Source organism: Papio anubis, chromosome 5, assembly GCF_008728515.1.
Source record: "Papio anubis isolate 15944 chromosome 5, Panubis1.0, whole genome shotgun sequence".
Taxonomy (NCBI): domain Eukaryota; kingdom Metazoa; phylum Chordata; class Mammalia; order Primates; family Cercopithecidae; genus Papio; species Papio anubis.
The window spans coordinates 65,278,307-65,302,563 of NC_044980.1; the positions used below are offsets into that span (position 1 = coordinate 65,278,307).

The window sequence follows — 24,257 nt, forward strand, 5'->3', positions numbered from 1 at the left end:
GTGTGAAGAATTAATCATAGAAGATATTAAAAACAGAACTTCAACTTTTCAGTAATACTTGGAGAATGAATAACTTATTCAACATTAGATATCCAGCACCCAGGACAGGGCCTGGGCACATAATAAGTGCTAAGTAAATACTTGTTGAAATGCTGAGTCACTGAAATCAATGATATACTACAGAAGTACTTATGAATTTGGAACATACTTCTCCCAATACTATGGCACTGTATCTCACAGGATGAAGTTCTAAAAAAACAGCTTATATTTAGAAATTGAAACTATGTTCTGCATTTTGCTATAAATAAAAATATGAGAACTGGCCAGATGCCAGCCCAAATACACCCTTCACCATAGACAAAAAATAACTACCAAAGCAGTCCTACAGTCCCAAAGAGCCACTAAAGGAAGGCAGGGATAGCTCTCATCAAGGGGTTCATTTTTCATTATCCTAATGAAGTAAAAGAGGGCACTTACAACTAAGATGACTTGCAACTAAGTTAGTACCTAGAATTTCAACTTAGGACACCATTACAGCCAATCTGAGGTTTAAAATAAATGTTTTTTTAAGGTGCGGAATCTAGCGTACTTGAGGTTTAAATAGAAAACACCCAAAAAGTGGTAGCATCTACCCAATTCAGAAATTTGAAAAAAAAGAAGCCTCATTATTATTTAGCAAAATCAAAGAAAAATGAATAAATTTTCACTAAAATACAGTAAGCTTTAAAAAATGCATCTAGAAAAAAACTACCCCCCCCAAAAACAACAAAAAATGAAAATGCATCTAGACAGAAATAACTAAAAATTCTCTTGAGCACAACAAGCAAGATCAAATGGGAAACCCTAACGCAATGCTTACTGGAAACATTTAAAATTTCAATCTGAGTCTATTTTTGGAACATAGGAACTGGATCAAATCACAAATCAGATTTTAAAAACTGGAATCACAATAAAAATTTAGTTGTAAGGTACAATTCTGACAGATATTTGTTTGACCAGTTCTTTATTCAATGTGCATTAGGTTGTTTCAGTCTTTTGCTACCATAAATGATGCTGTACTGAACATACTTTTTGTACACACGGGTGAGTTTTGTGAGTAGTTCACAATGGAATTGTCAGCAGCTCTGAGAAAGAATGAAGTAAATGTGGTAATGTAGAAAAGGTTTTATAACAGTGTTAATTGAAAATAGGTACATAACAGTTCATATCGGGTATAATTCCACCTGTTAAAAAAAAAAAAGGAGAGAAGAAATATACATACAGATTGAGTATCTCTAATTTGAAAAGTTCCAAAATTCACAATTTTTTGAGCACCAACGTGATGTTCAAAGGAAATGCTCATTGAAGCATTGTGGATTTTCGAATTAGAGGTACTCAAACAGTAAGTATAATGCAAATATTCAAAAATCTTAAAAAATCCAAAATCTTAAACACTTCTGGTTTCAAGCACTTTAGGTAAGAGATACTCAACTTGTGTGTGTGTGTGTGTGTGTGTGTGTATAAACTTTCACTGATCAGATTGGCAAAAAAATGCAAATGTGAAAATACCTAACTATTGGCCAAGCTGTAAAAATATACATCTCTTACACATTGCTAGTGGGAATGTAAAAACTTCAACAGAAAGCAATTTGACAATAGCGATTAAAACTATAAATACATATACTCATGAAAATTAGGTGAAAAATTACATACGTATAAGGTTATCAATTTTAACATTGTATACAATACAAAAGAGAATAATCTAGAGGTCCATAAAAAGGGAACTGGTTTAAATGATACATTCACGGTATGGAAAAAAATGTAGTTATAAAAAATCAGAAACTCTATACTCATATGAAAAGATCTTTAAAATATAAACTTAGAAGGTGTCAAAATTATACATAACATATACCAACTTTTATGTAAAAAAGGGTGTGAAATCACAGAGTACACAGCCAAATCAAAAGGAAAACTTACTTGTAAAGGTAATACTCTGCATGATCTATCTCTTCCCGAGATGAAATGTTGTCTACAAGCTAAAAGACAAAAAAAGAAACCTTTGGTTGAATATAAATTATGTCATATATTTGGCCTAGGGCCTAGATCACACATTGACCTTACAAAACACAGGACACCCGTTTTATTAGAACGATGGTGATGCTTAGTGGAAAAATGTTCACGTGGTATGGCTCCATCCTTGAAACCCCTTTATGCTAATGCAAACAAAGAATATACAATGGCTTCTCTTTTTCTATTTGTGGAACAACCTTGATCAGAAAATGGATTGAAAGCCAAACATGAAGCTTGCTCAGAACAAGGAGTGTTCCACTGATTATAACTAGTTACCTATTTTTTCCTTTATCTTTAAATCCTGATACTATTTTCTTTATGTTCCAAACACGGGAACATATGGCTGAAAGAATGAAGACTCTGATGGCTAAAAAACTATTGCCCAGAACATAAACATCTACATTTAGAGAATTCAGTCTTGCAACCATTTTTTCCTACTTTGATTTAAGCTCTGCTATGCAACAGTAAACCTATGATTCCTTTACCAACAAACTCTCCTTTCAAACCATAAAATCTCTGAGTATGCTCATTAACTATGGTCCAAATAAACAAATAAAAAGGATTATTTCAAAGACAGATTCTATTCTAAAATAGAGACTCGGAGGCAAAAAAGAAAAAAAAAAGCATAGAAGACAATGCATGTTGTGAATATAATGAAAACCTCATAGAAGAGAGAGGAGAGTAAAAAGAGGGAGACTTTCTAAAAATCCCTAGCACTTCTAGACTTGACTTAGAAATCCATTAAGGGCATATAAAATGTGGTTCAAACACAGAACCTGAGCTTGAGAAACAGCTCTGATTGTTTGCTGTATGGCATAAACAGATGGCACAGCCCCTCTGGGACTTGGTTGCACCATCTGCATAAATAGGATAAAGGCACCGGCCCCGAAGAGTATAAGGCACCAATGAGAAAATGTACATAAAAGCTGTAAACCTTGAAGTACTACCTAAATAAATAGCAAGTATTATGGCATACAGAAGTTTTACCTATCATGTAAGGGATGAACCAATGGCCTTTCCATTCTCCTCTAATATGCCAATTATGAGTCTATTAAATGTAACTTATGACCAGTAAAACTGTGTCTCAACTAAAAGGCATAAAGAAAGGACCAGGATTCAAAAGAAAGGTAATTTATTTCCTCTCTCTCTTCCATATTTAACAATATTTTAAATTTTATGGTGCCATTAATTTCTGTAAAAAGTTTTCACAGCTAAAATCTCATTTTACCATCCCATTATTCCCTGGGAGGAAGATGCAACCATATCCATGCTGAAAATGAGAAAATTGAGAGGGGTCTCATTGCCCAGTGTCATAAAGTGAATTTGTGATAAAGACAAGCCCAGATATATTTGAAGCAGGCAACAGAAGAGAACCTAGCTATCTGGGTTTGAATCTCAGTTTTTCCACGCTTACAAGCTATGTGAACTTGGAAAAGTTATTAAACGATGTCTTACATAGACTGCTTATTGCATAGGGAGCAGTGAGAATTTTAAAAATAATGTATGTTAAGGAACTAATACATTCAAAACTGGCATAGAAGGTGCTCAGTAATGGTTACTATTCCTGATTCCTAACCTAACATTATTCTTCCAACCATTACTCTGCTGCAGTTTAACTTTAACATTAATATCCATTCTTTTACAGACTTTCTTGGCTATCAAAAACACTTCCAATACTAACGGGTAAATATCATTACTTTGAAGGACGTATCAACTTAAAAAAACTGATGGTATCATACAGCAGAATATCATATCCTGGAAAAAAATAAAATAAATCAGATAAACAAAAGTGATTACTGATATCAGAATCTGGTAAATGTACTACCTTTTATTTCAGCCAAAGAAATTTGCTACTACACTATAAAAATATCTATTAGTAACTATAAAAACATACCATAGTCTTGAAATATATTTCCTATGCAAAGTATTTTTTATTTACACAGCCTCATCTACATGAAGGGCCTTTCTGGCTTTCTTCCTTCTTCTTGGAAAATATATATGTTAAAATTTTCTTACCCGTGATATTGTTAAAGAACTAACAGGCAACTTTCTCTCAAATGTTTTATCCATTAAAGATGCAAGATCAGCTGTGAAGACAAAAAAAGGAAAAAAAACCTTGTTAAAGATACCTATTTTTTTACAATTCTTGCCAGATGGCTGCCAACATGAAGTATTAAAAGAGACGTTCTTTCTTGCTTTTTAGAAATTATTTTTATACAAATTAAAGAGGAAAAAAGAATATTTATTCTTTAAAATATTTAAAAAATGATTTAATTGGGTTGAGAATTATTTAAAAAAAAACTTCTTAGCATGTATTTAGCTTTTAAAAAACGGATCAGTTTGAAAACCTAGGAATTGCTATTCTGGACATCGGCCTTCAGAAAGAATTTACGACGAAGTCCTCAAAAGCAATTGCAACAAAAAAAAATTGACAAGTGGAACCCTAATTAAACTAAAGAGCTTCCGCACAGCAAAGCAAACCATCAACAGGGTAAACTGACAATCTACAGAATGGGAGAAAATATTCACAAACTACGCATCCAACAAAGGTCTAACACCCAGAATCTGTAGGGAACTTAAAACAATTCAACAAGCGAAAACCAAATACCCCATTAAAAAATGGGGAAAAGACAAGAACAGATACTTCTCAAAAGACATACAAGCAGCCAAGCAACATATGAAAAAATGCTCAACATCACTAATCATCAGAAAAATGCAAATAAAAACCACAATGAGATACCATCTCATACCAGTCAGAATGGCTGTTATTAAAGAGTCAAAAAATAACAGATGCTGGTAAGGCTGCAGAGATAAGGGAATGCTTATACACTGTTGGTAGGAAGGTAAATTAATTCAGCCACTGTGGAAAGCAGTTTGGAGATCTCTCAAAGAACTTAAAGCAGAACTACCATTTGATCCAGCAATCCCACTGCTGGGTATATACCAAAAAGAAAATAAAATATTCTACCAAAAAGACATATGCACTCAATGTTCACTGCAGCACTACTCACCATAGCAAAGACATGGAATCAACCTAACGATGGTGAATTGGATATAGAAAATATGGTACATATACACCATGAAATACTACACAGCCATAAAAAAAAAAATGAAACCATGTCCTATGCAGCAATGTGGATGCAGCTGGAGGCCATTATCCTAAGTAAATTAACACAGGAACAGAAAACCAAATACCACATGTTCTCACTTACAAGTGGGTGGTAAGCACTAGGTATACAGGACATAAAGGGAACAGTAGACACTGGGGACTCCTAGAGGCAGGAGAGAGGGAAGGGGGCAAGGGCTGACAAACTACCTATGCTTAGTACCTGGATGATGGGATCACTTACACCCCAAACCTCAGTGCCATGCAATATACCCATGCAATAAACCTGTACATGTACTCCCTGAATCTAAAATAAAAGTGGAAATAAAGAAGTTCAATATAATTAGCTCATGAAAGAAAAAAATAAAAGAAAAATAAAAGACCTGGGACGAGGAGAGGCGGGGAGAGGATCAATAAAATATTTCTGGAAGGACACACAAGCAAGTGTATTTCCTGATAGGTTCCAAAAACAAAAAAAAGAAAGAAAGAAATGAGATGAGATCCAGGGAAGAAGACTCTTCATTGCTTACACATTTATTCCTTTTGTATTTTGAAATATATTAGCTATATATCAGGTTATAGATGTATATCAGCTATTCAAAACATTTAAAAAATTGAAATGTATCTAGTGACTTTTATACCTACCCTGAACAAATGACAGCAGCACTCTGGTTATCCTTAATGATTTTTGGCCTGAATGATTCCTATTTTGGTTCCTTTCAGCAGAATATCCATAGGAATACTTGGTATTTCTGAGATCACACTTTTATCTCAGAGTCTGAAAATGTCTGAAATCCTAGGCAGCATACTCTCCAAAATGTTTAGTTCACATCTTGTCGTTGCTTTTCAAATTTACAATTCCTCTTTCCCCTTCTCCTCACTCTCAGCCTATGATTTTGTGTCTCATTTAACTGAGAAAACAGAAGCAATCCAAAGAGAACTTTATCCTTCGAGCATCATGTCTACCAGGTTACTAGCATCTGTGCCCATATTCTCTGTCCTCTATTCTGTTACAAAGGTTGAAGAGTGTTAAACAAAAAAGCCCTCCCTTGCCCTCATATTTCCTACAGTTATGTCTCCTTTTCTCTGCTCCTCTTAACAGCAAGACTGCTCAAGAGTCATCTCAGATACAGCTGTTACTACTTCCTGAGCTCCCAGTCTTCAACACATTCCACTGACACCAATAACCACTACCACATTGTTAAAATCCAGTGGTTAATTTTCAGTCCTCATCTTACTTGACTTCTCACTATCATTTGATACAGCTGACCATTCTATCCTTCACAAAATATTCTCTTTTTTCTCTCCTTCCTTTGCAAGATCTCCTCTTCTTCTTGACTTCTAAATGTTGGAGTGCCTCTAGGACTCAGCAGTAGACTGCAGACTTCCCTTCACCATCTATGCTCAGTCCCTAGGTGATCTCATTCTCTGCCACAGCTTTAACCATCACCTATAGATGGTTGGCTCCACATGGACATACCTACCCACACTTCTCCCTTTAACTTCAGACTTGCATTTCCAATTGCATAGGTGATATTTCCATTTGGGTGTCTAATAGGTATATAAACATCACATGTTCTCTTATTTCCTCAAACTTCCACTCTCCATCTGCTTTTCCCATCTCAGTAAATGACCACTATATTGGCTGGTTTACTCAGTCTAAAAATGTAGGCATCATCCTTGACCCCATTCTTTTCACACTCTATAACCAATTTGTCAGTAAATCCTATAGGCTCTAGATTTGAAATATAAGTATATATTTCTCATCACCACCACTGCTAAGCCGCCAATATCTCTCATCTCTCCACCTTGTTTTAACTCTTGTCCCCACCCTTATTATCTAATCACCACCCAGCAGTCTGAGTGAGCCTTTTAAAAGATAAATCAGCCAATCAGGATAAAAACCAACAAATGCTAATTTGTGTTGTTTTTTCTGTCTCTCACACTAAAAATAAAATCCATGTAATTACTAAGATACACACTCTCAGTCCCTAGAACAGTTCCATAAAAGGCACCTAGTAAATACCTAAAGAAATGAATCAAAGGAAGAAAAGGAAGAAACAAAAAAGCAATTGGGTTTCCAAGGTTTGTTTACTCCCTGGTGGAAGAAATTGGTTTATCAGGTAATAAGGACACAAGCAGAAATGATCAAGTAATAAGCATTTGTTGAAAACCTATTCTGCATTTAACCATTTTTCCTCTCTTTTTTCCCTGAGGGATTGATCTCAATGACTCAGTACCTACTGGGGGAAAACAACTTTAGAACTTGATATGATATAAAAGCAATTAGCTTTTCTTATGACTGTCTTAAAAGGATTGAAGCCAAGTGATTAAAACAAAATAAAAACAAAAAAGTCCTTAAACCCCCTTCACACTAAGGCAACTTAATAGCACTAAATCTACTTGTTTACAGTAGACGTTTACGTTAAACGTCTCTCTCATAATAGCAAATCTTTATGATCATTTCATAATGAAGGCTCTTGTGTTTAGATGATAGGCAATATGAGAAATTACCTCCCTCTACCCGAAATTTACAATTTAACTTAAAATAGCAAGAGCAGGATCTATGGCCTAATTAAAATGAAAAACCCATCATTTCTTTGTGGGTTTCACATTGTGCACAATGTATAACCAAACTCTGGAATGAGGTGGCTTCACTGATCACCTCTGTAGTGTGGTAACTCAAGATTGCATGTGAATCCTTCCCACCAAGGAATCTTTAGTCAAGTGAAATTGGCTGGAGCCTCAGAAAAGGTAACAGCTGCAAAGCCAGCATCTAATGAATAACATTTGCATATTCCAAGTCAGAGAAAGGTTTGCTGCTAAATATATTATGTGGCCAATCACCTCACAGTATAGCGCTGCCATGATGAATGAGGCAGAAAACTGCACAGAGCAGGGACGGCCAGGAAAGCTGGGGCAGCTGCGGTATGCAGAGGGCCAGCGCCACAGGCTTCTGGACTGTGGGCTTCCACAGTCAATATCCCACCTCACGTTTCAGTGAGGGACCAGCAGATGCCCAGGTTTTGTTCAAAGAGAGGTGCCAAAGAAGATACTTTTTTGCTTGCTACTCAGCTCCTCAGGAATACATATGGTGGCTGATGGCTGTGGACAACAGACTATATGGGAAAATGGATCTGAAATTTGAATTCTTCATTTAACAAAATTTAGAGCTAGACAATGTGGAAGCATGTCCAGAAAATAAAATGTACACTAAAAATGCCCTTCCCCTTTGAAGAAACCAATACTATTAACGATCTCAGAATACATAAGATTTTATTGAGAACCCCGCACTATTCCCAGTAAGAGTATAATGGCCCACAAGCCTGGGTGAGGATTCAGATTGCCTGAGGGGCTTTAAAACTTCAGATTCCTAGGATTTTTTTCACCCAGAGGGAGACTCTAATTCTCTGGGTTTGAGGTAGCGCCAGAGACTTAAACAATAGCCCCAGAAGATTGTAGTTAATGAAACATCATCAGTTATGTTTGGAAACAACCATGGGAGGGAATACAGAAGAAGTCCTAGATGTTGCTCCTATGCTCAAAGAAGATACTGAATAGGAATTCCATTGCTGGAATAAGATGAATTAAATATCTTTAAAAAAATTCTTCCTACTATGAAAATAAAACAAAATATCCATTTTCCCCCCAAACATATGATTGAGCTTTCAAGAAGGTAGATGTAACTGTCAGAGGCCAAAGGCAAGATGAGAACATAAACTTGGAGTATTCAAGGGAGCAGTCCTTTTGACGGGAGCAGTCCTTTTGAGAGCATATGATGATCTACAGTGATGGAGAGCTTTAGTTTCAATGACTTACAGGGAAGGGAGGATAAAACCAATACTTGTAAGATGAGAAACTCATTCAGAGATCCTCAGGTAAAGCCAGGACCACCTAGGGGAACTACACCTGAAGTGAAAAGGTAAAACTTATCACTACAATAACGTACCCTAAAAAGTAAACAACCAGGATTCTTGTCCCCTGAGGATTATAAATTACAAAGTCAGCCCTCATGCCTCTTTGGGGGATTTAACCCACTCTTCTCAAAATTCTCAAGCTGAGAATTTTGTTTAAAGAGTTGACTTTACTATATAAAATTCTAAAAAATGTAAACTATTCTACAGTGACAAAAAAGCATATCCACGGTCGCCTGGGAATTTGGGGTGTAGGGCTGGAAGTGGAAGGAGAAAAGGATTAAAGAATAGGAGAAAACTTCAGCAGGTGACAGATATGCTCAATATCTTGATTGTGGTGATGTCTTTACGGACATATATACCTGTACATTGGTCAAAACTGATCAAATTGTACATTTAAATACGCATAGTTTATTTTATGTGAAGAATACCTCATCAAAGCCGTAAAAAGTAAACAATGAATAAGTTAAAAAGCAGGTTAGACACAGGTGAAGTGAGAGTGAACTGAAAGGCAGATAAAAAAAATTACACAGAATGCTACAAAGATAAAAATGAGAACTGTAAAAGAGCAAAAATATAGAAAAATGAATAAGAATGTATGACGAGACAATGATGAGAATTTTTTAGAACTGATAAAAAATATAGGTTTCTAGATTCAGGATATGTATACAGTCTCAAGTCAAAAAAGTAAAATTATTATTTTGAAAATGATGAATGAGAGGATCTCAAAAGTGGCCAGAAAGAAAAGAGAAATTACAAAGAAAGAAACACCTATACTAACAGGTGTTTTCTAAATAGGAATGATAAAATCCAGAAAATAGAAAAAAATGTTCAAAATGTTGCAAGTATAAACTATCAACCTAAAATTGCATATGTAGCAAAACTATCTTTAAAAAATAAGGGCAAAATACAGGTATGCTGGCATGTGCTTGTAGTCCCAGCTACTCAGGAGGCTGAGGTGGGAGGATCACTTAAGCCCAGGAATTGGAGGCCAGTCTGGGCAACACAGCAAGACCTCGTCTCAAATAAAAATAAATAAATAAATAAATAAATAAATAAAGGATAAGGGCAAAATGAAGACATTTTTGGACAAACAAAAACAGATAATGTATTAGCAACTAATACTCACTAAAGGTACGTTTTAGAACTCACTAAAGGAACTTTTTAGAAGTTACTTAGAAACTTCTTTTAGGAAGAAGGAAAAACATCCTTTAAGGAAAACTTGGATGCTAGAAAGAACAGTAAGTAAATAAAATTGGTTAAATTGGGCGGGGGGGGGGGGCCGGAAACTGACTGTTTAAAAGAATGTTATGTGCGTTTTAAAGGATAAGACTTTATTATTAGACAAGAGCATATGGTTAGACATGTGTGTGGACCTAAGGTGTTCTAAAGGATAGTAGAGTGTGATGAGCATCACAATTTAAGCTAAATATGCATTTTAGAAGTTAAAGGGCAATGATCTCAAAAAAAGTAGAGGATATAATCTCCAGACCAGTGGAGGGGAAAAAAATGTACAAAACAAAAATAATCCAAAAGTAAAAATCAATCCAAAAATAAAAAAGGAAAAAAAAAGATGAAACCAATCACAAAATGTGACAGAAATAAATCCAATTATAGTGGTAATCATGAAATGACAATGTAAATAGATGAAACTTTCTAGTTAAAAGATAATGATTGGCAGGTTGGTTAAAAATATAAAAGCTAGCTATATAAATCATATAAACACAGAAGAGTTGAAAATGTATTAAAAACACACTAGGAAGCCAAAATAAAGCTGGTACAGTTGCATTAATATCAGACACAACAGATTACAGGCAAAAAGCAGTTTTATAGATTATGTGGGTCACTGCATAATGACCAAAAATTCATTTTGCCAAGATAATTTTAACCTGGTGCACACCAAAGTAACGCAGCTTCACAGTACATAAAATTCTGTCACAAAATCTGTAGTAGAGATGTGTTGAAAAACAAGCCTTAAAAAAGTGTGTGGTCTCTGAGGCAAAGCTGTGATAATGAAGTTCACTGAAGAAAAAGATGAATCCTTTATTGAATCCTGGTAGCTTTGGGTGAAAAACGGTTTCAATTTTTCTTTTCTACATAACTGCACGTTACTGTTACCCTTTCAGGCAACACTAAACTCTTTCTGGGCTTATGGTCATCTGCATACCTTATCTAATTTATGTAATAAAGAAACAGATACAGATTATTATTGTCCGTCCTAGAAGAACTGATCTTGAAAAATACAGGCTGAAACTGTTTTTGTTTCCCACATTTTAAAAGAAAAATGAGGACACATGACATATATCATGCACTGAATATACAGAAGGAAGTATGGAAAACTAGCCTAGCAACCAATCTGGACATAGAGTTTTAGACTTCCTTCTATTTGTCTGTCATCAGAAGCTTTAACATAAATAAATCCAATAAAGGAAAAACATGAAAGCAAGCTTTGTGTACATATATACTATTGAGATTAAAGAAGGGTGATATGCACAAGTCAGACCCATCTCTAGAACTTGGCAAATATGAAAACTGGAAAATGAATAGATGCCACAGAGATGCAAATATGGAACTGACAAAAGTTAAGAAAGCAGACTTCAGAAAATCTCCATCAGGCCTCAAGAGCAGGATCTGAAATATTCATGCAAAAAGCCAAAGGCGCCTAGAGCCAAAATGACACAGCAAAACGAAATCTCAGCTAAAATGGAAGAAGTGTCTGTAAGAGACAGACCTGAATGCAAATGTGTCAATCAAATACTCTTTGGATTCAAAAAGGAGGTTCTCCAAAAACAAATCAACAGAAAACAAACCAACAAACCAACAGAAACCAACACAAACAAGCAAAAGAGTAACCCAAACCAAAACGTGTCCCAAGATTTGTGATCTGAAAAATAAGAAATAAAATATTTAATCCAGTAGGGCTCATGAATCCAATTCAGCTCAAGTCACCTGGGTGCTCGCTCCTTGGCAGAGAGACTCAAGAAAACTTCCTCTCATGGAACTCAGGGAGCTTCCCAATAATGTGAACATTAATGGAATATTTAATATTACAGAAGTACTAGTTTTTTAGAATAGTATGATTAGCTACGTTTTAAAAAATCCTTATCTTTTAGAGGTACATATCAAAATACATACAAAATAACCCGATAATTAAGTTCGTTAAAAAGTAATCTGGTGAACAGGTGGGGAGGGATGAAACAACATTGGTAGGGAATTGATAACTGCTGGAGCTGGGTGACAGTACACAGGGGTTTATTCTACTCTCTCTACTTCTGTATGTTTCTATTAAAAAGATTCCGAAAGAGTTAAGGGGGGCACATAGCAACCAACTGTATTATACACGAGCCTTTATTTGGATCCTGATTCAACGAAATCATAAAAAAAAAAAAAAAAAATTATGAGAGTATCAGGGATATCTGAGCCAGGCACGGTGGCTCACGCCTGTAATCCCAGCACTTGGGGAGGCCGAGGTGGGCGGATCACGAGGTCAGGAGTTTCAGACCAGCATGACCAAAAAGGCGAAACCCCATCTCCACTAAAAACACAAAAAGCCGGGCGTGGTGGCGGGTGCCTGTAATCCCAGTTACTCGGGAGGCTGAGGCAGGAGAATCGCTTGAACCCGAGAGGTGGAGGTTGCAGTGAGCTGAGATCGTGCCATTGCACTCCAACCTGGGTGACAAGAGCAATACTCCGTGTCAAAAAAAAAAAAAAAAAAAAAGGCAGGGCCTGGTGGCTTACGCCTGTAATCCCAGCACTTTGGAAGGCTGAGACGGGTAGATTACAAGGTCACAAGATCGAGACCATCCTGCCCAACATGGAGAAACTCCGTCTCTACTAAAAATACAAAAAAAAATTAGCCGGGCGTAGTGGCGGCACCTGCAGTCCCAGCTAGCTACTCCGGAGGCTGAGGCAGGAGAATGGCCTGAATCCGGGAGGCAGAGCTTGCAGTGAGCCGCGATCGCGCCACTGCACTCCAGCCTGGGCCACAGAGGGAGACTCCGTCTCAAAAAAAGAGTATCAGGGATATCTGAACACTAACTGGATATTTCGTGATATTTACAACTCTATTAATATTTTAGGTGTGATAATGGTATTGAAAAGTATCCTTATCTTTTGGAGATCTATATCAAAATATTTACGGATGAAATGATTTACTGCCTGGGATCTCCTTCAAAATTAACCAAAGCATCGGGATGGGGAAACAGTAATAAAGATAAAACAAAGACTAAGAGCTGATAATTGTTGAAGCCAGTTGATGGGTAAAGGGAGCTCCTTATACCAAGGTGTCAAATGTTAAAACATTAAAAAAAAAAAAATCTGTGGCGTTAGAAGTCAGGATACCGGTTACCTTCGGAGAGACTAAGTGGGGCCCACAATAAGGGCTTCTGGGGTAGTAGGAATGCTCTGCTTCCTACACAGGTTTACTTGCTTTGTGATAATTCATTTATGTCTATATTATGACTTGCACACTTTTTAGTATGTATATTATACTCTAATAGAAGTATTTTGAAGAAGAAATCGACTACTTTAATGTAGACGGAAGACCCTATGGTAGAGTCTCAGGTACTGAGAAACCTTTTTGGGCGGAAAGGAAAGTCAGGCTCTCGCTCCGTTTCCTCCTCTCTACAGTGGAACGGGTAGCGGCCCTGGCTGGCTGCTGAGAGCGCGGATCGGGGCGGCGTTCTGACGTTCGCACCGGGGCCCTCGGGACGCAGCGCGGGCGCAGGTCCTAGACGCGGCATTGTCCCTGGCGCTGGGAAACTGCCTTTACGCTAGGGCCCTCCCCGAGGAGCTCTCTGGCACAATCAGCCACGAGGACGAAGAGGGGGAACCGGAACCGCACGCAGACTCAGAGGCCAGAACGTCTCTGTCGCCGTCCTTCCAGACGGGGCACGGCTCAGGGGAGACGGCGCTCCGGCAGATGAAGCCCACACCCACACGCCACAGTGTCCCTTGCTGCCTCGCTCTCCAATGGGGATGGGAACGGTGAAAGCCTCATATCGGCCCTCCTCCCTCCCCCAATCAGCGAGCCCGCTCCGAGCACCTCACGGCCCTCTGGATGGCGGCGCCCAATCACAGCGCTCCACATGCCGGGCGCGGCCTTGCGTGCGCACATTACCCGACAGCCCTGCGCCCACTTGCCACGTTCCACCGGAGGGGCGGCGGATTCCCGCAGGGGCCACACTGCCACCTACTGTCCCATCTCCAGAGCTGGAGCCACGGGCGCTCTCCCTACCTTGCGGCCTACCTGCTCAGTGCCAATAGCTCAACCCAAACGCTCAAATAAAAATGAGGGAAAGCAAGTAGTGATGTCGAGTAAAACCGAAAACAATGTCCATTTGGAAAAAAGCAGCAACAATTACATTCCAGTACACAGTAAGAAAAAGTCTCAAAAGCTCTCTTTCTTCCAAGCAGTGTGAGTTCCAAAACCTTATTTCACCTCACGCGTTTTATATAGGGCTAAAAACAAGGGGCCTAGAGACTCCTTGGTCCACATATTTCTGAAGCACCTGCATGTCAGACGGCGAGGCAGGCATTACCATCATCTCTAATTTATAGGCACAGAAACCAAGTGTGACAGCTGAAAGCCGCAGAACTGGGACTGACACCCAGAAGTCGGCCTCCCAAGTACAGACTTCAGCACATCACACACAAGGAAGGCACACAGTGCTGAAATATAGGGCAGGAAATATCGATTCTGACTGAAGAGATTCAGGATGTAGAAAGATATTCTAGGCAGAGGGGACAGCTGTCACGGTGGCAGGAAAGAATTCAGTAAATGGTGGCTAGTACTGCTTTTCCAAGAAAACTAGTCTTAACTGAGAAAAGGGGACAAATGTCTCCATGTTATATTTACTCATTGCAGACTTTTTTTTTTTTTTTTTTTTTTGAGACAGGGTCGGCTCTGTCGCCCAGGCTGGAGTGCAGCGGCGTGATCTCTGGCTCACTGCAACCTCTGCCTCCCGGGTTCAAACGATTCTCCTGCTTCAGCCTCCGTAGCAGCTGGGATTACAGGTGTGCGTCACCACGCCCGACAAATTTTTGTAATTTAGTAGAGACGGGGTTTCACCATGTTGGCCAGGCTGGCCTGCCTCAGCCTCCCAAAGTGCTGGGATTACAGGCGTGCGCCACTGCGTGCAGCCCTGTTGCAGATTATTATACTCATTCTTTGGCAAACAGTTACTGCTTACTCAGATATCCGTGACAATGTTCCCTGGATTTGTGTGACTGACTATACCCAACACTAAGACACCAAACCTAGTGGCCTCATTTCCTAATCATCCCTACATACCTAGGAAAGTGTTAATAAGCTTTCCTGGAATTCGTCATTCCCTCATCTGTGCTTCACTGTACTTTGCTTATAATTCATATATGGCACATCAGAACACGCCTTGCTGTAGAACTATGAGTCCATACTGATCTGATCACTAGAACAGTGGTTCCCTAAAGGTATAGTATTGGCCTTATAGAGCATTTTAGGATATGTGGAGGTTGTTCTTGATTGTCACAATGACTGGAAGGCATTACTGGCACTTAATGGACAGAAAACAGGGAATTCAGATGACCTGCAATGCTGAGACTGTCCCGTACATCAAAACACTGTCTCTAGTGGGAGCCAGAGCTCTCAGTATGGAAGACAGGAGATACAAATACGGACTGGAGCAAGGCAAGAAGAATCCCATGGGGATGAACTTGGGCTTGGTATGAATTCAATATTTGCAAAATATATATGTATATGTACATGCATATGTGTACATGTATGTGTTTATGTGTATGTGCATTCATTTTTTTTTTTTCCAGAACTGTCCACTGAATGGGCCAAGAAGCAAAAATTTCACAGTAGCAAAAGGACACCTAGCACCTAGATCTTGGTTTCTACTGCTATTCCTCACCAAAAGTAACCAGAGCTCCTTGGAGAAATGGTTGATTCCAGGGGTAGGCCAGGAAAGGTGCACAGTGAGCCTGAAACACCTTGTTATATGAGAGAAAGTAAGTTATCAAAAAAGAGGGGGTTGGGGGGAAATGGAAGCCAGCTTGAAAGGGCTTCTATCAGCCAAGTCTGCGATAATTAAACCATCAAAATAATTGAGGGTAATGAATCATTTAAAAAATTCACAAATTGATGATTTAAACATAATGCATGATAATAAACAGATAAATGAGAAAGAAATGAGAGAAAAGGAGCAGTTCTTCCTTATAGTAGAATACTGAGTGTTAGCTAGTAAATCTGGAGAAATTTTCAGAGTTGGAAAACCATTACTTTGCAACCATTATAGTAAAGATTGATTCAGGCTAAAGCCATGAATGGATGTTAAATCTAAGAGCAAACTTTTGATAAGCAACAGATATCTGCATTGTATTAAAGTGTCTCTTCAAGAATAGCCCATTAATAAGAAGGGAGAAAAACAGTAACTCTACAGTGAAGAAATCAGACACAGTTGACTAGGTGATCAAAGTTGACATCACCAGTGAAGGCATAAGGTATCAGGTATGTCCACATGTGATACCCTGGCAGGAGCACAACATTACTGAGAGTATTCTGGCTGGGGAAGCATAACAATGAGAAAATAACAGAAAAATCCAAAAAAGAGGAATATTCTATTACAAAGAGATTGAATTTTTAAAAAATATATAGGACAATGTCATAAGAAACAAAGAAAGGATAAGGGACTATGATTCTAGACCGCATCCTGTACTGGATGAGGAAAAATGCTATGAGAGACATTATTGGGTCAATTTCCAAAATTGGGATATGAATAGTAAAGTATGATATTAATGTCAAAATTTCTCAAGCTGGTAACTGTGCTATGATTATACAATAGAATATCCTTGTCTCAGGTAATGTACATTGAAGTATTCAGGATAAAGAGCTATAATATATGAAACAAACTGCCAAATGATTAAAGAAAGTGTGTATACACGGGGAAGGAGGAGAGAGAAAGCAAAAACAAATGAATCAAAATGGTAACAACAGGTGAACATGAGTAAAAGTAGTGCTGTGGTTTAAATATTTGTCTCCTCTGAAACTCATGTTGAAATTTAATCCCCAGTGTAACAGTATTGAGAGGCCAGTGGATCATCAGGGCTCGCCCCTGATGAATGAATTAATCCATTCATGGACTAATGGGTTATCATGGAAGTGGACTGGTGGCTTTGTAAAAGGAAGAGAGACCTGAGCTACCATGCTCAGCCCCCTCTCCATGTGATGCCCTGAGCTACCTCAGGACTCTACAGAGTCCTCACCAGCAGGAAGGCTCTCACCAGATGCCACCCCTCAACGCTGGCCTTCTCAGCCTCTCTAACTGTAAGAAATAAATTCCTTTTCTTGATAAATGATCCAGTTTCAGGTATTCTGTTATAAACAACAGAAAACAAACTAGGACAGATATAAAGGAGTTCTTTGCAGTTTTTATAAGTTATTATTTTTATAAATTACTTCCCACTGGGCGCGGTGGCTCAAGTCTGTAATCCCAGCACTTTGGGAGGCTGAGGTGGGCGGATCACCTGATGCCAGGAGTTCAAGACCAGCCTGGCCAATAGGCAAAACCCTGTCTCTATTAAAAATGCAAAAATTAGCTGGGCATGGTGGCTTGCACCTGTAACCCAAGGTACTCAGTAGGTAGAGGCAGGAGAATCACTTGAACTCAGGAGGTGGAGGTTGCAGTGAGCCAAGATCACGTCACTGTACTCCAGCCTGGGCAACAGTGCACTCTCTCAACAATGACAATAACAACAAAATTATTTCCAAATTAAAAGATAAAAAAAATTTGCCATGCCATTTGTGACATAACAATTACACTAATTACACCACCAAAAACAACCCGTTTATAATTAATGGAACTAACTCCATTTTTCATATAAGCAAAGTATTTTTTTATGGAAAATAAGGTGAATTTTCCATAAATGCAACTCTATATTGAAGGAAGACAGACCTTTGAATCAGTCAGAACTTTACCAAGAGTTGTTCATTCTATAAATAAAATTATGTCATTATGATACTGCCACTCCTGGTATTTGAATTCACCAGTATACCACATCTGTACCCATCTACTCTTCTTCCATGTCTACAATTATTCCACATTTATATGCAATATTTACTTGTTTCATTGTTTCTTGGTATAGTTTTGCCTAGACATTTGTTTACAAATTGAAATACATATTGTTTAAGTTACTCCCCTTTTGTTTCTCCTCTGTATCATGGCGAAGGAATCATACTGATTTTTTTTTTTTTTTTTTTGAGACCAAGTCTTGCTCTGTCGCCCAGGCTAGAGTGTAGTGGCACGATCTGGCTCACTGCAACCTCTGCCTCCCAGGTTCAAGCAATTCTCCTGCCTCAGCCTCCGGAGTGGCTGGGATTACAGGCGCCTGCCACTGTGCCCAGCTAATTTTTGTGTTTTTTAGGAGAGACAGGGTTTCACCATTTTGGCCAGGTTGGTCTTGACCTCCTGACCTTGTGATCCACCTGCCTCAGCTTCCCAAAGTGCGGGGGTTATAGGTGTGAGCCACCGCACCCGGTCATATACTGATTTTTAAAACAGTAAGTATAGATAGATTATATTAACTATGAATTCGGTTTCAAGATGGTAAAAGAAGAGACAAGAAGGCTACCCTAGGCCTCTTACAGAGAGAATCAGAATGTAAGTTTCTTATGGAGAAGCTACGATTACTTATCTTCAGATCTTCCCCAGCTCTGCTTTCGCTGGCCTGTGCACATACACCCATTTCAGAGCCACAACCAACTCTGCTTGTGCAATCACATCATCAGTAAAGAAAAGGATGAGATCTTTGAAAACTCCAATAAGGTACCATTACAGACAGCAATGTCTCCTGCACTTATGGGAAAAATCCATAAACACAGGGGACTTTATTCTGAACTGACATAAGCCCAAAAAACAGCAAAAGAAATCTGAGGGAATATATTAGATCAGCATAGGAATTGATCCAAAAATTACATCAGTCTCATAAAACTATCACCAATCTATTTACTTTATTAATGTTCCGATGATGTTATATATACCAAAGGGCAGGCAGTACCAAAAGTCTAAAGTATGTACATTTTTAAAAACTGCTCATTGAGTCAGTGATTTCTTTTGGGGCTTGGTACTTTACAAAAGACAGGCTGTTGTCTGTGTAATATGACATAGGGAACAGGAGAAAAGAAAGTATAATTACAAGCCCAAAGCCTGGGAAGATGTTAACCAACTATTTGCCTAAACAGCTTACATGAGATTGTAACTGCCTTCAAACCTGTCACCTGGTAATGAAATAAGAGTCAAAAAGGGCTCTGAAGACCACAAGAGGAGTTAAGAAAATAAAGAGATTGACAATAAGACAGGACGAAATATAAAATACGAAATTATGTAAAACAGACAGGCTGCATGGAAACCATATGGTAAAAATGGACAAAAAACAAAAGAAAGGAACTGTTTACATTTCCTTTGAGGCAGCTCCTCAAATTCCTCCTCATGGAGGTGAAAATGAAATATTAGAAATGAACAGGATAAAAATGATTTTGCCATGTATAAAAGTCTAACTGTTTAAGACTTAAAACATACTTATCTGAATTGAATAATCATAAAAGCATAATTTCATATATACATTATATGAATAAATGATGGAAGACATACAGAGTGACCGAAAATGACACATATAATAGCCCAATAGGTACATACCAAGACAGTAGTGTTCTTTTTCTCTTGCTTCCCATTTGTGGCTGTCTACATAGGCCGCAGAAAGCAGGCATCTTTTACCTGAGAAAATAGACAATTATTTCGACACACATGGTTTTACAACAGGTTCATTTTATATGTTTTATTAAATATATCTTTGCTATCCTTTCAACTACTAGATTATATATTTTAAAAAATCGAATACAGTACAGCAACCAATATTGCATAGTTGACAATTCAGTGAAGAACAAAATACATTCAATCCCTACCAAGTGGAAGATGCAGAAAAACTGATAATTTTCACAATAATTTTTTAAATAAACAGGGTCTTGCTATAGCCCAGGCTGAAATGCAGTAGCTATTCACAGGCACAATCCCACTACTGATCAGCCCAGGAATTTTGATATGCTCAGATTCCAACCTGGTTCACCCTTCCTGAAGCAACCTGGTAGTCCCCTGCTCCAGGGGTCAATCATCATTTCAATGCCAAACTTAGTGTGGACACTTGATCGGTATCGTGCACTACAGCCCAGAACTCCTGGGTGATCCTCCTGCCTCAGCCTCCCAAGTAGTTAGGATTACAGACACACACCACTGTGCTATGCTCATAATTTTATGGATAAAACTGCTGATAATTTTGTTCCTATAACTTTAAGACTAGGAGCCACTTGTTGCTAGTAAATTATAACCCAGGCAAGCCCTAGAACACCTTCTTAGAATCAAAAACACCTGCTAACTGTTGCTTAACTCATTAATTAAATGCCTTATAATTATTATGCCTGAAAATATTTTCATCTTAGATCCACAGGTTTCACTCATTTCACATAAAGCAAAGAGTAGTATCTTACCCAATGAGCCAGCACCCTAGTGGTAAATTAAAGAAACTCACTAAGCCAAAGCTGAGGTAACATACAAGATAGCATACCACCATTCCTAGCTCCTGGCACAATGCCTAGCCTTTGGCAGTGTTTAACAAACATGAGCTCAAGGAGTGAATGAGAAAGAATGAATGACAAGTTCATCAAAATTTAAAACTTTTGTGCTTCGAAGTACAATCTCAGGAAAGTGAAAGTACAACCCAAAGAATGGAAGAAAACATTTGCAAAACATTTATGCAGTACAGGACTTGTATCCAAAATATTTCAATAAATACAACTCAAAAATAAAAGACAACCCAAATGAATGATGGGTAAAGGATTTAAACAGGTATACCTTTAAAAACATATATACACTGAGGTGGGTGGATCACTGAAGCTCAGGAGTTCAAGACCAGCCTGGAAAACATGGTGAAACCCCTTTTCTACAAGAAATACAAAAATTAGCCAGGCACGGTGGCGTGCACCTGTAGTCCCAACTACTCAGGAGGCTGAGGTGGGAGAATCGATTGAGCCCAGGCGGCAGAGGTTGCAGTGAGTCAAGATCATGCCACTGTATTCTAGCCTGGGCAACAGAGTGAGACTCTGTTTCCAAAAAAAAAGGAAGAAAGAAAAGAAAGTAAAATATATATGTATACACACACAAATAGTCAATAATCATAAGGACAGATGCTTAACATAATTTGCCATTAGAGAAATGTAAAACAAAATCACCTGGAGAAACGAATGATCCTCATTACAATGACCACCATCAAAAAACAGATAATGACAGCTGCTGGGGAGGATGCAGAGACACCAGAAACTCATACCTTACTGGAGAGAACATAAAACAGTACAGCTGCTTTTCAAAGAATTTGGCAGCTCCTCAAAATGTTAACATGGAGTTACTCAATCACCCAGCAATTCCACTCCTAAGTTTACAACCAAGAAAAATGAAAACTTGTGTCCACAGAAAATTTGTACACAAATGTTCACAGTAGTATTATTCATAATGGACAAAAAGTGGAAACAACCCAAATATCCATCAATTGATGAACAGATAAACAAAATGTGGTCTGTCCTTACAATGGAATAGTATTTGGCAATAAAAAATGAAGTACTGATACATGCTACATGGATGAACCCTGAAAACATGTTAAGTAAATAAGATGCCAGTCACAAAAGACCACATATTATATGATTCCATTATATGAACAATCCAGAATAGGCAAATCTGTAGAGACAGAAAGTAGATTCATGGTTGCTAAGGGCTAAAGGTAGGGGTCAGGAAAGCTAGAGGTGAAATTGGGAGCAATTGCAAATAGGCATGGAATTTCTTTTTTGGATAATGAAAATGTCCTAAAATTGCTTGTGATGATGGCTCCAGAACTCTGTCTTTATACTAAAACCTTTGAATTGTATACTTCATTTGTTGTTTTTTGTTTGGTTTTGAGACAGAGTTTCGCTCGTTGCCCAGGCTGGAGTGCAATGGTGTGATCTCGGCTCACTGCAGCTTCCACCTCCCAGGTTCAGGTGATTCTCCTGCCTCAGCCTCCCAAGTAGCTGGGATTACAGGCACGTGCCACCATGCCCAGATAATTTTTTGTAGTAGAGACGGGGTTTCATCATGTTAGCCAGGCTGGTATCAAACTCCTGATCTTAGGTGATCCACCAGCCTTGGCCTCCCACAGTGCTGGGATTAGAGGTGTGAGCCACCACGCCTGGCCTGAATTGTATATTTTAAATGGATGAATTTTATGGCATGTGAATTATACCTCAATAACCCTGTTTAAAAAAATAGAAATACAGCCAGGTGCAGTGGCTCATGCCTGTAATCCCAGCACTTTGGGAGGCTGAGGTGGGCAGACCAGCCTGATCAACATGGAGAAACCTTGTCTCTACTAAAAATTAGCCAGGCGTGGTGGTGCATGCCTGTAATCCCAGCTACTTGGGAGGCTGAGGCAGGAGAATCACTTGAAGCCAGGAGGCAGAGGTTGCAGTGAGCCGAGATCGCGCCATTGCACTCCAGCCTGGGCAACAAGAGCGAAACTGTCTCAAAAACAAAACAAAACAAAACAGAAAAACAGAAAAACTGACAGATAATTATGCTGAGGTCACAGCAGACCAAAAGCCCAACATAACTAGATAGCATGGGGGCTGATTAAACACAATATTGGAATGCTGTTGTTATTCTCTACCTACTTTACAACTCAAACAAATAAACAAATACAAACACATTCGTGTGAATTTCTACACAGTTCAATCATTCTGTTACTGTGAGCACAGATCTTTACTAGAATAATATATCTAAATTTGAGTTCTACAGATTAAATAATGAGACAACAATAAGGTTTCCAAAGACGGTTTCAAAAGGGGAACTAAGAAAAGACTGTAATTATTTAATTTAATTTTTTTTTTTTTTTTTTTGGAAATGGAGTTTCACTTTTGTTGCCCAGGCTGGAGTGCAATGACGCGATCTCGGCTCACTGCAGCCTCCACCTTCTGGGTTCAAGCGATTCTCCTGCCTCAGCCTCCTGAGTAGCTGGGATTACAGGCATGCGCCACCACACCTGACTAATTTTGTATTCTCAGTAGAGATGGGGTTTCCCTATGTTGGCCAGGCTGGTCTCAAACTCCCGACCTCAGGTGATCCGCCCACCTCAGCCTCCCAAAGTGCTGGGATTACAGGTGTGAGCCACCACACCTAGCCTAATTTTATTTATTTATTTTTTGAGATGGAGTCTCGCTGTGTTGCCCAGGCTGGAGTGTAGTAGAGTGCTGCCTCCAGGGTTCAAGCAATTCTCCTGCCCCAGGGGGATGGTTCTAGGATACCCCCTTGCATACCAAAATCTGAGAATGCAGAAGTTCTCTTACATAAAATTGCATAGTATTTGCAAATAACCCACAAACATCCTCCTGCATTACTTTAAGTCTGGGGTGTCCATTTTTTGGCTTCCCTGGGTCACACTGGTAGAAGAACAATTGTCTTGGGCCACACATACATATATCTACACTAACACTAATGATAGCTGATGGGCAAAAAAAAAAAAAAAAACGCTAAAAATCTCATAACATTTTAGGAAAGTTTACAAATTTGTGTTGGGCCACATTCAAAACTGTCCTAGACTGAGGGTCGGACAAGCTGCTTTAAGTCATCTCTAAGTTACTTATAATACCTAATACAATATAAATGCAATGTAAGTGGTTGTCATATTGTATTGTTCTTTGTATTATTTTGCTGTTGTATTATTTTTTATTGTTAAGTTTTGTTTTGTTTTGTTTTTTAGTATTTTTGATCCGCTGTTGGTTGAATCTGCAGATGCAGAATGCTCGGATAAGGAAGCCAACTGCACTCCCAGATACCAGTGACTTGCTTACTCTCTACTTATTATCTCTTATTCTCTATGCCTTCATTCTAGCATATGCTTCATTCTAGCATAACTAATCACCCTTCTATATTCTGAAGTCAGAAAGGACAATATCTAGATCACTGCTCAAGAGTTCTGAACTGGGAGATTAAAAAGCTGGGCCAGCTGGGCACGGTGGCTCACGCCTGTAATCCCAGCACTTTGGGAAGCGGAGGCAGGTGGATCACGTGAGGTCGGCAGTTCAAGAGTAGCCTGACCAACATAGAGAAACCCTCTCTCTACTGAAAATACAAAAT

General features: G+C 38.6%; 1 protein-coding gene across 3 annotated transcripts in view; it reads right to left on the minus strand.

Annotated features, from left to right (window-relative positions):
• Window positions 1–24,257, minus strand: part of MRPS27 (mitochondrial ribosomal protein S27) — a 99,644-nt gene that overhangs the window by 73,754 nt on the left and 1,633 nt on the right. Inside the window, exons 2-5 of one of the 3 annotated variants that reach the window (XM_031666211.1) lie at window positions 21,329–21,427; window positions 19,743–19,820; window positions 4,066–4,136; window positions 1,957–2,015 (exon numbers count right to left, since the gene is read on the minus strand). In XM_031666211.1, the coding sequence (XP_031522071.1) occupies window positions 1,957–2,015; window positions 4,066–4,119 (113 nt within the window). In that variant the 5' untranslated portion in view covers window positions 4,120–4,136; window positions 19,743–19,820; window positions 21,329–21,427. Of the gene's footprint in view, window positions 1–1,956; window positions 2,016–4,065; window positions 4,137–5,800; window positions 7,355–19,742; window positions 19,821–21,328; window positions 21,428–24,257 lie in introns of those variants that run through there. The other 2 variants (XM_031666210.1, XM_009208592.4) reach the window with 2 other exon arrangements.